The 15614-nt window shown below is 28.0% G+C and overlaps 2 protein-coding genes across 4 annotated transcripts in view; one reads left to right on the forward strand and one right to left on the reverse strand.

The window, feature by feature from the left end:
• Positions 1-15614, reverse strand: part of LOC119680861 (leucine-rich repeat-containing protein 15) — a 30094-nt gene that overhangs the window by 225 nt on the left and 14255 nt on the right. For 2 of the 3 annotated variants that reach the window (XM_038093867.1, XM_038093865.1), the window contains one exon: positions 14568-14986. In XM_038093867.1, coding sequence (XP_037949795.1) covers positions 14712-14986 — 275 coding nt within the window. In that variant the 3' untranslated portion in view covers positions 14568-14711. Of the gene's footprint in view, positions 1-14567; positions 14987-15614 lie in introns of those variants that run through there. The other variant, XM_038093866.1, reaches the window with a different exon arrangement.
• On the forward strand, positions 5027-10502 carry LOC119680862 (ornithine decarboxylase 1-like). Its single transcript, XM_038093868.1, has 8 exons — positions 5027-5201; positions 5357-5448; positions 5509-5666; positions 5734-5857; positions 7019-7192; positions 7252-7497; positions 7916-7987; positions 10330-10502. Exons 1-8 carry the CDS (start codon positions 5027-5029, stop codon positions 10477-10479), a joined length of 1191 nt encoding a protein of 396 aa, XP_037949796.1. The 3' UTR covers positions 10480-10502.

The raw sequence follows: 15614 nt of genomic DNA on the forward strand, positions 1-15614 counted from the left end.
TGTTTCAAAGCTATTCTTTTTGTAGAGACATCTGTTATGCATATTTTTTTAACTTACTATATGTAAAGCGCCTTTTATGGGTGCAATTTTACAAAGAAGCTATGCAAATGTTTCTCTACAAGTTCGCTAATCGCGTAATTTAATATTTTTTATTCACATAACCCAGTTTATTTTTATTTAATTTTTTTACTTGGAGTTTTGTCCATGGATCGGTCGTGGTTCTACATACAGGCCCGACAAACCGCAATATTGAATGCCACACCATACATTGACTTTTTGTGGGTGCAATAGACTTTCGAAAATTACTTGTGAATTTTAACTATTATCACTACCGCAGGTATGTTATTGTGTTTGTTGACATATTCAGCAAACAAACAATAAGTCTAATCACTAATGAAATGCAATTTTTCTAGTTCACATTTTTTCAATTTTTACACGTTCAACAATTGTTAAGCGAAATATATTGTAAAATGGCAAACTTAAGTTAAACAAATGATGCCATTCATATAAGTAATAGTTTTGCTTTACATATATATGACAGGGGAATAAAATGGTTAATATATATAAAATTTTTTATATTAAATATATTTTTATATTGATTATGTTATACAATTACCTACTTATAATAGTCCTCTTCTCCTCCTGGAGTATAGGCCTCATATTATATTATAGTTACTAGATTAGATTGTATTATATATATAATATATTAATTATATTTTGTATTAACTAAAATTATAAGTTTTCTAGATGTTTTGTAGGTTATTCGTTGTAGCATCCATTTTATAACTATCAATAGAGAGAAATATGACTTCTTGATAACCCCTTAACATTTTTAAAAGTCTGTTCGCCGTAAATATTGTACAACGTGAAGGCTTCGGATGGACCCTTACATTGCGCCATGCACCACATTTTTTAATTTTAGTTAATTTTTAAGTCCAAAAATATACATTCATTATTAGTTGTTAAATAATATAAACTTTAAAATTGTGATAAATTTAGTTGTTAGTAATTTTTTGTTAAAATAATATTACAAGATTTCAAATAGATATTGTTGCAGTAATCTCTAGCTGTATTTTGTATATCCAGATCGGTTTTAAGATAGCTTAGCACTGAGCTGTTGATAAATGGTTGTGTTTGTCAATATATTTTTAAGTACAGATTTCTGATTTTAAAGCTGAATACCTAATACCGTTTTGAGAGTATATACGGTTTTTATTTTGATTTTCTATTGAGGTAATGTGGTAACACCGTTGATTTTGAAGAATGGGCATGTTTTTTGATTAAGAATGAGTATTGTTGGGTCAGGCTTCGTCTCATTGGGCTTGATTCGCTCTTTTCTCAAACAATAAGTAATTTAATCTTGTCCCTGTTAAAGTTTAAATAAAAATAACTGCTAAATGCTTGCGTTATCAGGAAAGTTTTCAATAATAACACTATCAGCAGTTGGTATATTGCTCCATATATGTAGGTAAAAGAAAGTATGCGATATGGTTTACTGTAGTTTTATAGAAACTAAAGGGTATCATTTTTCTACTGTTTTTGCAATATCTTTTATTATGAAAATGAAAAGGAAGCATCGCAAAAATAATAGCGGTTGCGTTAATTGTTCTTTTATATAAAATTATATTATAAAAAAAATTCAAAATTTAATTCAAAATTAAAAATTTATAAATTCAGAAAAATAGTATTTTCACTCCGTCCATCCTCCTCTTTTTTATAGGATTTTTGATTCTAACTTCAATTTATATTACAATATAATTGATTCTATTCATCTTAACATCTGTATTTTTGCTAAAAATTATATAAAAATACTGAAGTAGATTACGTGACTCGCATAGAATGCAACACCTGTCTTAGTTTTTTACAGAATTGTAATGTCCGGTATATTAATGTTGTTCATATGGGTATTTTTCCTAAATATCCTAAATATTTCAAATAATACGTAATGGTTAACGTGTTAATTTTATGGTATATTTAACGTACAGAAACATTTTGGTTCCATACATTAGTCTTGTAATAACTGTAATATAAAAACTTTATAAGAAATAGTACGAGTAGTATCTACATTTGGCTTTGTTATTAGGAAAGTATTTTTCAGAAAGAAATATTGAAAAATTTAGCTTTTAATTCAAATGCTTACGCTTTAAAATTTTAAATTTAATCTATTAAAATGTTACTTTAGGTACACCCTAATGTTTTTCCGTTCGTGTCAAATTTATAACAATTTACAATTTACATAGAATATATATATGTTTTAATATAATATTGAAATAATATTAATTCTTTCAGTTCTAAAAATTATGGAAAAATAATAAATATAAATAACCATGAAAAAAGTTTTAAAGAAGTAATAGAGTTAGTTTTCTAATCTAGAGAAGATATCTGGTTCCTCTTGCTAAGTGCACTTGAATATTTTATAGTAACAATTAAAGAACCGATAGACATGAGGGTAATGATGTAAAAACCCTAAAAAGTGAAATTTTGCAAAAAATGCTAAGTATCTATCATTTCCTTAATTTATTTTTTTTTATTTAGATATATTAGGGAATCCCTTCTTATTGCACCATCAACTTCAATCTATATTACAATCAATATATTACAATCAATATTATATTTTTCATAATAGTTTAAGGTTCTTTAGTATGTTAGAAGCTTTCACATATAGAGGAATCCTGAAAGTCTTTTATTTGCGCAAGAAATACAAAAAGTATTCAAGACAAATAGAGAAAGAAATTTAAAAAAAAAATGCAAAGTATCCGTCATATCTTTTTTCATTTATTTATTTACATACATTACGGACCCCTTATTATTACTTCATATTCCAACAAACGGTAAGTACTAAAAGCTAAAAACTAAAAATTAAAAAAAAATTATAAGAATAATATTATATAAAGTTAAAAACAAATAAAGTTGGTATAATAGTTTAATACTCTTTTGTAAGTTCGAAGCTCTCACATATACAGAGATCTTGAAAGGCTTTTAGTCAAGCAAGAAATACAAAAGGTATTCAATACATATATAGAACGAGTTTCCATCTTACATCAATGACGAAGCTTCTACACTCGTAACGCCCAAAAACTGAGGTATGAGGACCAGGACGATCAATATTATAATTGTAAATTATAGATGACTGTTATTAATATAAAGTATTGTTATATTGTCTATATATAACATAATAAAATTACTCGATAATTTAATTTAAAATTAAACTTTGGCAATAATTAATTAATGAATATAAAAAAGAAATTATAGTTACCAATAATGTTATTAAAAACAATATTTGTCACTCTTGGTATTTCCCCTTAGTTCCCCAATTATAATTTCTATGTAGTTTATATAGACATGCACACGTTATATATATATTAATAAGTATTCATTGTGTTAGCAATATTAGCGGATGATTTCTGAATAAATAATATTTTACAATTTTACTGATAAGATTTATGGGATATTTTTGTCTATCTTCAAATTTTAAAAATGAAATAGGTCGCATCTTTAATGCTATTGACATATGGATTTGTTGTTAATATGTGAAATGAAAAAAAAACAATTCACAGAATTGATTTCACTGATAAATATTACAATTTTTGTTTGATTGTAAATTGTCAAAATATTCAGAAGCGAATATTGAACTTAGGGTTTTCACAATAAAGTCTTGCGAACAATAATAATAAGAATTCAAAGACTATTTTTAGAACCGCTAGGTGTATCAAAACTAACAGAACTAATAAAATCCAAAAATCACATTCAAATGCGAATGGTAAAGCCAAAATCTAGTAAATTTAGAAACGATAATATTGAAAAGTAAATGAATAATTTAATATTAGAGTTTTGAAAGATTGTTTTAGCGTCAATCGCTATAAAAGATAAGATAGTGCAGTCATAAGTCAGTAGGTGAAAAATGTAACACAGTAAGCTGACTATAATAAATTAATTAGGTCTCATCAGGAAGTATGTTGTGCTAAACCCAGTTTTTGATCCACTATTAAGCTTTTAAACTTATAGTTCTGTGAGAGTTGTCACATATTCTTTCGAGTAAGATAAACATGGTGGATTGGTTGGGTATAGTGACAGGTCAACAGATATGCTTGCACTTCCCATATTTTATAAATATTCGCTTTTTTTCACCAGTTGTAAAAAAAATTTTAAGTGATAGAAACTAATGTCAATCCCTTGAATTTATGTAATTTATAGTTACTTCTGTTATTACAAATAAATAGTCTATCAAGCTATCAAACATCTAATTTCCTTAAAACCTGTGTCTACTGGATGCAAAAGTTGGGTAATGATAGACGAAAAGCTTAATTACTTTTTTTGTTGTTAGTTTCCACAACTTCTGCAAAGAATATTAAAATGGTAGCGTAGTTCTTTGAGTGGTTTTCTATACAGAAGTGACCCGAATGGATAACATTAAATCTTGCATTATTCACGCTGTTCCTGTTAATGGGTTCGCATGATCTAATCTTTTTCTGTAAAGGTCATGTTGACCGAGAAGTTAAATATGATATAAGTGATTTCCATATGAGGTAGCTGAAGAATGTTGAGGTTAGTACTTTGCTTAAAAGTCTCCCGGGGAATACATACCGGAAGTCATAGGTACAGCTCCATAAAAACACCAATGTGCACCAGAACTTTGCGTTTTCATTCATATACACACATAAGGTAGATTGAGTATTTACTTAGCAAGAGTAGATATTAAAGATAGCTTCTTATTTTAAATTTCAGAAATTGAAGTAGAAACGTGTGTTACATTAGAATTACTACTAATGATTTAAATCATTAATATTCTTAATATTCATAGGTGACTTATGAAATCTTATTTAATTATTTCTGACATACAGAAAGAGAAGCAATAAAGAAAAAATATGATACTTTTACTCACTTCACATATTCGACAACTCCGATGAATAAGTCCGGCACTGGTTTATTAGTCAAACATGAGTTGAACTCTATTCGTCTCTCAATTTCATATCAGTTCAAATTTTAACTCGAGCAAGTAAAGTGTGTTTTAATTATCAATAAAAAAATGTATAAGTTTGATGAAATTAATTATTATGAGGATGATTTAAATATTAAAAATATTTTAAAAGAAATTAATTTACAAGAAATTGATGAGTCCCTAAATATTTGCGATCTTACAAATATAGTTAATAAACATGATATCTGGCAGAAAAATTTACCACGCATTCATCCACATTATGGTAGGTGAAATAATAAAAGAAATAATAAGTTAAAAAGATGTCTTAATATTATATTTTAATTATATGAAATTTTAAATTGAATATAATTAATTAGTAGATTAGAAAATATTTATACATAAAGAATTTTCTCACTAAAAGAATCGTATTTATATTAGCTGTGAAATGTAATGATAATCCATATATTGTCAAAACATTAGCTGAACTTGGTGCTAGTTTCGATTGTGCTTCTAAAAACGAAATAAAGCAGGTATTTTAGATCTATTCAATTTGATTTTAATTTCTGATAAATAATATATATTATCAACAGGTATTGGACTTTGGGGTTAATCCGGAACATATAATTTTTGCTAACCCTTGTAAGCCACTGTCACATATAGAATTTGCCAAGGAGAAAAATGTTCAAACTGGCACAGTTGATAATGAGTTTGAAATCTATAAACTCTATAAACATTATCCAGAATCTAAGTATATAACTTTAAAATTTTTATTTATTGCGTTTAGTTAATTACAATGCAATTATTTAACTTTTTAGGTTAGTTATACGCTTCCGTTGTGAAGCAAAAAATGCTCAATGTCCGCTTGGCAATAAGTTCGGTTGCGATGCTGAAAATGACGCCACTGCGCTTATGTTACTTGCAAAGAGTTTGGACTTAAATGTAAATATGACTTTTTTATCCAGCTTAAAATATGCGTTCAAAAATATGCAATTCATAACCAATAATATTTCTAACAATTACTATTAGATCTATTTAAAAAGAATAGAATCCACAGATATTTTAAAGATTCGTAACACTTCCTCGATCTAACACATTATTCCTTATTCATTATTCGGTGGATTTGATTTGACAAAAGTCACAATTATAAAAGTTTTCGAACCCTCTTATATTCTAGTTAGGATTATGTACAGCATATTTTTGATTTATAATAACATAGTCTTATGTCGTGTCTTTTACTTGAGAGTATCTAATGAGAGAGCATTGAGAGCATTAATATTCTCAATTTGTTTTCAATTAATTAATAATTATGTTCAGTAGACATCGGCTTAATGATCCGACTATTTAGTGTACTAAATAGTGTTCTATAGGTATATCGTCCCTCAAGCAGGTTTCTGTGCCTGACGTACCAAATTTGCTATTTATTGGGAAAATGGATATTTTCCGATGTTGTTGTTCCGATCTTGTTTCACACAATCAAGTTTTTTAAAATTTGCTTAGAAAATAATTTGCTTAGATCTTGGCTAAGCAAGTATAGCAAGTATTAAGTACACACATCAGCTTTTAAAATTTAGTGTTGAATGGAAAATTGAATGGAAAATGAATGGAAAATTACTTGCTCTGAGAAGACTTTTCAAAGTTCCATGGTACATTAGGACGAATGACATCCTGAGGGACATCAAGATTGATTCCATCAAAAAATACATAAAGGATAGAGCCTTGAAATTATTTGCGAAAACTGACAGACTTATCAACACCACGTTATCAATCTCAAAATGATTACAGGCTCCTCGGGGAGGTACTGCAGATCTGAGTTCAATTATTGCTTAGTCTGATAAAGTAATAAACAATAATCTAGTCAAGGTGTAAAGAGGTGTTTTGAAAATACCTCGAGTTAAGAAAGAGTAAAAGTGCTTAAGTGCACTGGCTGAAACAGCTTCAACATAATAATAATATTTACTTAAAAATGAGTACAGTTTTTTCTATAATGAAACTTAATCTAGATCATTAAAAGTGCTTGTAGATAGCACTACCATTTTTTACTATAGCAATAATTTATTTTGTATCCATTTAGCAATTTTTTAAAATCTTTTGTTAACAAAGGTTTGTGGTACAAGTTTCCATGTTGGTTCCGGTTGTAATGAATTTGCTGCCTACAATCGTGCTATAATGACAGCTAAAAATATATTTAACTTTGGTGAAATGCTTGGTTTCAATATGAATTTACTCGATATCGGTGGAGGTTTTCCAGGAAGTGATGATACAAAATTTTTAACAGTAAGTCCTTATATTAACAATAAAATGAAAAATTATGAAAATTAAAATTAATTTTATAGATATCGAATATCATAAATGTCGCGTTAGGTAGATATTTTTCAAGTGAGAAAATCAAAGTTATAGCCGAACCTGGACGATTTTATGTAGCCGCTGCATACACGCTCATTTGTAAAATTCATGCTAAGCGTGAAGTTCGAAATGCTGGAAAACTGGACACTAAAATGTACTATATTAATGATGGAGTTTATGGGTCTTTTAATTGTATTCTGTATGATCATCACGAAGTCACAGCAACGCATATGTTGGTAAGTATTTGAGAATATGAATTTAATAGAGTCTATTAAAATGGTTTATAAAATGATATCGAGTTTTAATTAAAAAAAAATAGCATTTCTATATAGTGTTTGGTCATCTTTTTCTCTCTGTATAGTATGGTATTAAAGTTGAAGACTTTCTGAGTTGAAAATAGAGAAATTCAAGTTAATGACTACAATCTTTATTTAATGGATGTAGAGCAAAGATTACATTATTAATTTTAATCAATTTAAACATTAAAACAAATATACCAATTTGTGTTCTATTAGAACTTTAATGAACTTAATTAAAAAAATTAAAATAAATAACATAAAATAACGACATGTTATGAGTTTTTTTACTTATTATCAACAATTTGTAATAATATTTTTATTTTTAAAATAAAATTATATTATTCTTACATTTCAGAATGATAGTGAAGGAGGATTACCCACATTTAAAACATTACTTTGGGGACCTACCTGTGATGCTCTAGACAAGGTAAATTGATAAATTTCTAAATTTTAAAATTTTTGCCCTTCTTATAATCTTAATATAAAAAACTATAATTCATCAATATTTAATAGCTATACATATAGAGCTATTACTGGTCATAACAAGTAATTAGAGTTCCATAAAAAATTCCTATACATATTTCATATATTATTTTTTATAAATACATATCTAGTTTCTTTGCCTAGTTTCTTATGATATTGTAATTTTTCGTCAATGATGGAAGTACCCTTAAAAAGTATCTCCAACAGTTATGTAGTCAGTGAGACTTCGAAAAATAGATTTAAATATACTCTATTATGTTGGTTAAGAATGTAACAATCTTTTGGTAAGATTTGTTTCTAGGGTAAACTTATAAATGTCTCTCAGGAGTTGAGATAGGTCCATCCGTTTTAAATATACACGCTGCGTGGCTATATATTATGCTAATAAGACACATTAATCCAAAGGTTTTAACCATTCATGGTTACAGTATTGAAATATCTTGACACGGAGTAATGTGTGCATCAAAAAGCTATTTGTAGATATTTAAATATTAAAGAAATATAAATGAAATTAACTGTAAGTGGCTTCTGCCGACATTATAGAAAAATATATAACAGCAAAGCATTACCTCTGGAATACATTACGAGAATTTCCACATTATAATATTGGTCACAAAGGGATTCAATGGAATGATAACTTCACAAAGACTGAATCACTCACTAAATTTTGTGGACTGGAGCCTTATTGTGGACTAAATTACTGCACAATGTAGTCTCTAAGAGAAAAATTGTTTGTAGCCGAAAGAAGTTACACTCTTAGAGTTAAGAGGAACTGGTTCGTTTCTATAACTTTGGTATGGTGCTCTTTCTCGCAGAAAAGCAGCCTGTTATTAGATTTCTAGGTTAATTTGCTAACAAGCAAGATAACTAATTTTTAACTTATTCTAAAAAAATTAACTGGTTTCTCGCGTAATCCAATTTTATTATGGATTGGAGAAGTTATGTAAAATAAAGGCGATGATTGTACTATCAGTCGTAGAAATTATGGTTACGGTTTTCTTGGCATAATGAAAGCGTGCCTTAAACTACGTTATAGAATAACTGAAGTGTTTGAATATCTCCTTTATTCATCATATTTAGAATTAAACTAGTCTGGTGTTCAAAGTTAAAAGTAAATTGTGGCGTTGCATAGGACCCAAAAATATAGTATATTCAGATGGAGAAACTTCTATTAAAGAAACTATTTATTAGTATAAGCTTATGTTAGATAAATATAAACAAAGTTAATTAAAGTGAATGAGAATTAAATTTAAGTTTTATTTATTTAACATATGTAACAAAAGACTATGAAAGCAATTACTCCAAAATTTGCTACAACTATACATACAAATATATTATATACATACATCTGTATATTTGAGTTTATGTTCTTTTTATATATATTTTCGTTTAGTAATGCTTTAGTTTGTAGCAGACTTGGTCTGTCTGTGTCATTATTTGCTTTTGCAATGATCTTTACCTTAAAAGATGTTTAAGGGAAAATACGAATATTGCTATCTCTGATATTCTTTTGTTATTTAAAAGAGTAATTTTCATTTGTGAACATCAGAACTCAAATTATAAGAAGCAAACACAGTAGCGTCGCTAGGCGTCAGCGATGCCGGCCTCGCGCCCACTGGGGCCTCTCAAAAAGTTACCGACTGTGGATTCTAAGCACTTAATAAATATTATGAACAATTTGGTTTGATATTGGCGTTAACCATATTCGAAGTATTCCCGAATGTTTATATATTAACCAGATTCATGTTCACAGTTCCAGTCAGTATAGCTTCGATGGAAAGAAGCTTTTAAAAATTAAAATTGATTAAGACGTACGAGAAAAGTATGATGATCCAAGAGAGACTATCTCCATTGGAAATTCTATAAACTGAAGCAAAAATATCAGTTGGCGCAAATTATGATATAATTTAAAAAAAAATTGAGTGAGGCTAAGAGGAGGAAAATATATTTATTTTAATTTGATTAGCAATAAAACTTTCAACAATGTAACTTGAAAGTTTACAACTGGGTTATAAAGGGGGCCTCGCAATTCTGATGTCGCCGACATTTATTTAAATGACATATAAACAGCAGAGTGATAACTGCTCTTGATTTTATATATACTCTTTGACTGCATCCTGGTTTTCCAGTCTGCAATAAAACTTGCAATTATACCTTACGATGTTAGCTGTTCATGGGGGGGCTTTAATTCCAGTTTGAAATTTTAGTGTTTTTAATTATATTTTATATAATAAAATTAAATTTACCTTGCTTAATTTATTATTATTAAAATACTTTTCATTTCAGATATCGGACAATTTATATTTGCCTAATTTAAACTGCGGAGATTTGCTAGCATTTCCTAATATGGGCGCATATACAGTTCCAATAGCAAGTCCATTTAATGGATTTATGACACCAAAAACTCTTTATTTTATGAAAAAGAAGCCAACTTGACAAATAATTGTTAATAAAATGAAAATAAGAATTAAAATAAATATAAATATACTAAACATATTGCCGAACTTTTCTATTATGATTTTGATACTAATAAGGCTTTTCAGTAGTAAATGTTTTTCTTAAGAATACTATAATCTGTTCAAATCCTTTAAATATATTGATATTTTCAGCGTATCTCTCTCCATAACCAATTTTCAAGAATAAAAATGAAATGAAAAATTTAGAAATTCATCCGATGGTTAATATTAATTATTTAAACAGCAGCTAATCTACCGATATATATTGATCGCTTATAAAAAATAATGCTATTCTTATAAATTATAAGTTAATTTATTAGAGAAATCTATTCTCGAAGGAGAAATTCAGAAACACATCTCTCAAGACCAAAAAATAAACATAAAAAAGGTTTTAAAATTATTGATGGTGTGATTCTTAAGTCAATAACAGTTGCAAGACGGAATTTTTCCCAGAACCGTCTGTAAAAGTAATAGCAAAGAAAAAATAATTTCAGAGAGACTTAGGATATACTTAGTAATGCATGGTGGCACAAATTTATACATAAAAGCCACAAAGTGATCGAAACAGTCGTTTTCGGTGAGGGGCTATCATGAGCTTACATTTTTTTTAATATTATTTAAGTTGTTGTAAATGTATAACATATGTCACACCACTTCATTACCTTCCGGATTGACATATATATTGGAGTATAAGATTTGTGAAAAGAAAGTATTATCCTTCAAATAATATTCTGATAATAGGTAAGCTGTTCACAGTGATTTTGGTGAGAGCAATTTTATAATTTTTAAAATAATGGAAAAAAAATTCATATGATCATTAAATATCGTTTTTCGATGAGGAAAAATACTGTTGAGGAGAAACTGCTAGATAACCGACTATGAAATGGGTGCTGCTTTGTAACACGGTCGCTCAAATGTCGACCGACCCTTCGTTCATGCAAATTAACACCTCTCGCTCACTTGTTATTGGGCAATCTTAAGTCATTGGTGTATGCCGCCACACCAGCAACTCTTGAAGCATTGGAAGCCAATGCTAATGCCACCACTGATGCCGTACGGCAACATTTGCAAAAAATAGTTAAAAATTGGACTGATCGAATGGACCATGTAACTCGTAGCCACGGCGGACATATGCCAGAAAACATATTCAAAAAATAATTTTTTTTTGTTTTATTATTTTATTCAATTACGCCTAGTTAAAAATAAAAACTAATTAGCAATATTTTAACATCGGGGACTTAAAATAGTCGATATTAATCCTTATCTGTAATATTATAGTATAATGATTAATATGTAATTTAATTAATTAAGTCAGACGATTTGGTTCTCTTAAGCCGTCGTACGATATCTTATGTTTGAAAGAGTGATGAAACATCTGTGTTGCAGTGAACTTCATCTTTTTTTATGTTCCGGAACCTGAAGCCTGATTATTGCGGCGACTGTCGAAATGTCAAAGTTATAATGAAGGTCGCTGTTATGGACAATACCATGGAGCATTGGTAATTGTTCTTAGGATGTTGTTTTGATATGGTTGGACTATTCGCCTATTTGACTAAGACGTGCAACCCCTGAGTTGAGTTCCGTAGGCCTAAAGTGGACATAATACCTGCTTGGATACTATTAGCTAATGTTCGATTGACATAACAGAATTTGGTTCAAGTATGGTTACTTAATTGAGTTGAACTTAAGATTTAGTTTTTGACGTTTTTTTTTTACATGATGACACCACCGAAAACTTGCATCAAGTGTTATGCCCAAGTATTAAAAAATAAATAAATAAATTCTATGAAATCATCTACCAGATTATAATAATCTTATTCTGACAATATTTTTGTCTTGTATTATTTTATTTAAGTTCTGTAACGAACCTTTTCCGCCGAAGTTTCGTTCGCCGGATCCCAGGTCAAGCCCTACAATAAATTTATTTGATAGGAACAGTGGAAAGTTAGATATGTAGATTTCTATGCACCTATAAATAAGATTTGATACAAAATGTGAATTTCGTATTCACGACGGAGACTTAATAAATTGGTGATGGTGATTGGAGATGTAAATTTTTATCCACCTCTAAAGTTTACCAAAAATATAGATGTAAATTACTACTTGTGTCACAGTTAGCACTTAGTAAATCGGTATTGATACCAGCTCAGTGCTTTGCTGATTGCGTCCAGAGAATAAGTGTTAAAGAAATGTAGGATCTTAGCTATATAATTGATTTTGTATTAAAAATGTGGATTTTTAACGCATTTAAAAATCGCTCTATTGTAGAAATGTAAATTTCTTCCTTAGATTAGGGAGGACTAGTAGTACGATATCGTCGCAAGCCCGATATGACAATTATTTACAAATAAATCTGAAAAGAAAACACTGAAAACAGACTAAAGTTGTTCTTTATTTTAAAATATTTTCAAAAATTCAAAAAGAAAAAAAAGATTTTACAAAACAGATTTCAATATAAATTTTTCACATAAAAATTAATGTATCGAAAACAATATTTATCGATAACAATATTTTGTAAAATAACAACTGTCAAATATTGACTCTGACCCTTTCAATATTGCAGTCAACAGTTTCGGTTATTTTGGAAATATTATTTTTTTATTAATTCAACATTCATATAAAAAATATCAATTAATTTTTAATACTTATCTGAGTAATAATTATTGTTTTTAGTTTTTATAGTTTTCATAGCTTTTTTTTTGAGAATAAAAATCATGTATATAAATTGCTTTACTAAGTAGTGTAAATAATTGAAATGATTTTCGACAGTTCGGCAGACTGCCACTAAAACAATTGAAACTGACCCTAAAATAAGTTTTAGTCACACATAAAATTTTAAATTTCCATAAATTTGAAACATTTTTTTTTTGTGTTTGTTTCATTTAAATAAATTAATATAAAAATCTATAAGCATAAGACTTTTTCCGTATTTAATTGTATAAATTTGTGGTTTCGGCCTTTTTATGGCACAAATGATATGTTTCGTTACTTTTTGATATGTTTTATTTTAATTTTTTTTTATTTTAATCAACATTTTAATGATTTTTTTTTTTAACTTTTGAAAGCAGCTTAACATTTATAATTAAAACTTAATTCAACATTGTTTTTGTTTTTTATATATATAGCAAAAATTCACGTTATAATTTATATATATATATTTATTTCTTTATTTTTGAATTAATATTTTTCCATAGTAATTATTTTTATATTATTATTTTTTTTTATTGATTTCAAAAACATAGAAACAATTCTAGAAACAATTCTATGTTTCAAAAACATAGAAAATAGTTCTATGTTCCAAAAACACAGAAACTATTTCTATGCTTCAAAAACATAGAAAATAGTTCTATGTTCCAAAAACACAGAATCTATTTCTATGCTTCAAAAACATAGAAAATATTTCTATGTTTCAAATCATAGAAACTATTTCTATGTTCCAAAAACATAGAAAATATTTCTATGTTTCAAAAACATAGAAATTATTTCAATGTTTCAAAACCGTTCTATGTTTATGATTAATTTATTCTTTTCTCAATAAGAATTCAACTTCATTTCAATTCCGTTTCAAATTTTACTTGCAGAACGTTTATCTGTGCAAATAATGAGTACAAACTACTTTAATCAGTTCTGGAAATAACATATTTGTTCACAGTAATAAGAAATCATTGTATATATAATTTATTATTATAATTATTAGATGTTTTTGCATTTTTGAACTTGTATAGATAGCATTGCAAAAGTAATTTAACTATATATTACTTTCAATATATATATTTAATAAATATTTAGAGTAGACATCTATAAAGAAATATATAATTTTTGCAGTTTTTGCATAAACCAAAATGATTGTATTTCACACAACAACGATATTTTAAAAAGCCTTATATTATATATATTAAATTGAAAAAAAATTTTGTTCTCAGAAACAATGAAAAGAGGCTATCAAAAATGACAACAGACACAGATTATCTTAAACTACACACACATTTTTCAATAATTTTTCAAAAATATCTTGAATACAATATATGAAAACTCAATATATATGAGTATATATAATAATAAAGTGTATATGATGATAGTATTATAATGGAGTTATTAACTCTCAAATAGAAGCAATAGAAGCAGTACACGTATCTATGATAATATGATATGTTTAGTTGTCGTAACTCTTATAAATAGATTATATGCATTAGCAAATCTTCTTCTATATTTCTAATGCCACATTCCCATCAGGCTAATCATAAAGTTAGCCAATATATTTACTTGTACGATACGCCATAGGACACCACTAGACCTTGAAGGTCCAACATTTTGTCCAGCACAGTGCATTTTTTCCAATGGCATTGCTTGCACATAATATTCCCGATTCTCCATTGGCATATGACAGAGTGGTTTCTTCTTTTGCGCCATTTCATCATCTTTGTTCTTTAAATCCTGCAATAACTTTGGAAACCAAGTTAACTCACATGAACATGTGAGTGGATTATCTGTGAGGCAATTATAAGAACAATGTATAAAATAATTATATTATAAGCCATCTTTTACCACATTTTTTTTCAGTATTGGACATGCATAATACAAGCTGAAAGCCAAAAACAAAAAAGTATATAAAAACAAGAATTTAAAGAAAAATAGTAAAGGTTTCTGTGACGATTGCATTTTAAAATATATATTTTAAACCAGTAATTAAAAACATGATCCTAAAGATCTATTGTGCCCCTTCTTCGGATTAGTGTTTCTTCAAGTCAGTTTTCTTTAATGAAAGACAGTACCTTCTGCTCAAAAAGTATTTTGTTGTTTGTTAACTACTCCTTAAGTAATAGACCCTTTTCAAAAAATGGTACAAATTTGAGCGCCATCTGTCAATTAGTTTGTTTACAGCAGCTGTTAATGTGAGACAACCTTAAGTGCATTTAGTGATTGCCCCTTCGTGGTAAGCGTTTTGAGTCGATTGAATGGGTAGAAGAGAATTCGCTGAAGGAACTAAAAGCCATACTGCACGGGCCTACGAAAAGTGTATGGAAGATTGGGTTAAGCGTTAGCATATGTGTATCGCTTCAGAAGGAGCATATTTTGAAGGAGATAAAATAAATTTGGAATAAAATTTAAATTTGT

The sequence above is a fragment of the Teleopsis dalmanni genome, chromosome 2 (assembly GCF_002237135.1).
Source record: "Teleopsis dalmanni isolate 2A chromosome 2, ASM223713v2, whole genome shotgun sequence".
In the NCBI taxonomy this organism is placed as follows: Eukaryota; Metazoa; Arthropoda; class Insecta; order Diptera; family Diopsidae; genus Teleopsis; species Teleopsis dalmanni.

What these genes read in the sequence shown, in the direction of transcription:
- LOC119680862 (XM_038093868.1), top strand. Translation starts at nt 5,027, where the DNA reads ATGTATAAGTTTGATGAAATTAATTATTATGAGGATGATTTAAATATT. An exon ending in ACGCATTCATCCACATTATG is followed by an intron (nt 5,202 to 5,356) that starts GTAGGTGAAATA and finishes TATTTATATTAG; the next exon opens with CTGTGAAATGTAATGATAAT. An exon ending in AAACATTATCCAGAATCTAA is followed by an intron (nt 5,667 to 5,733) that starts GTATATAACTTT and finishes TTAACTTTTTAG; the next exon opens with GTTAGTTATACGCTTCCGTT.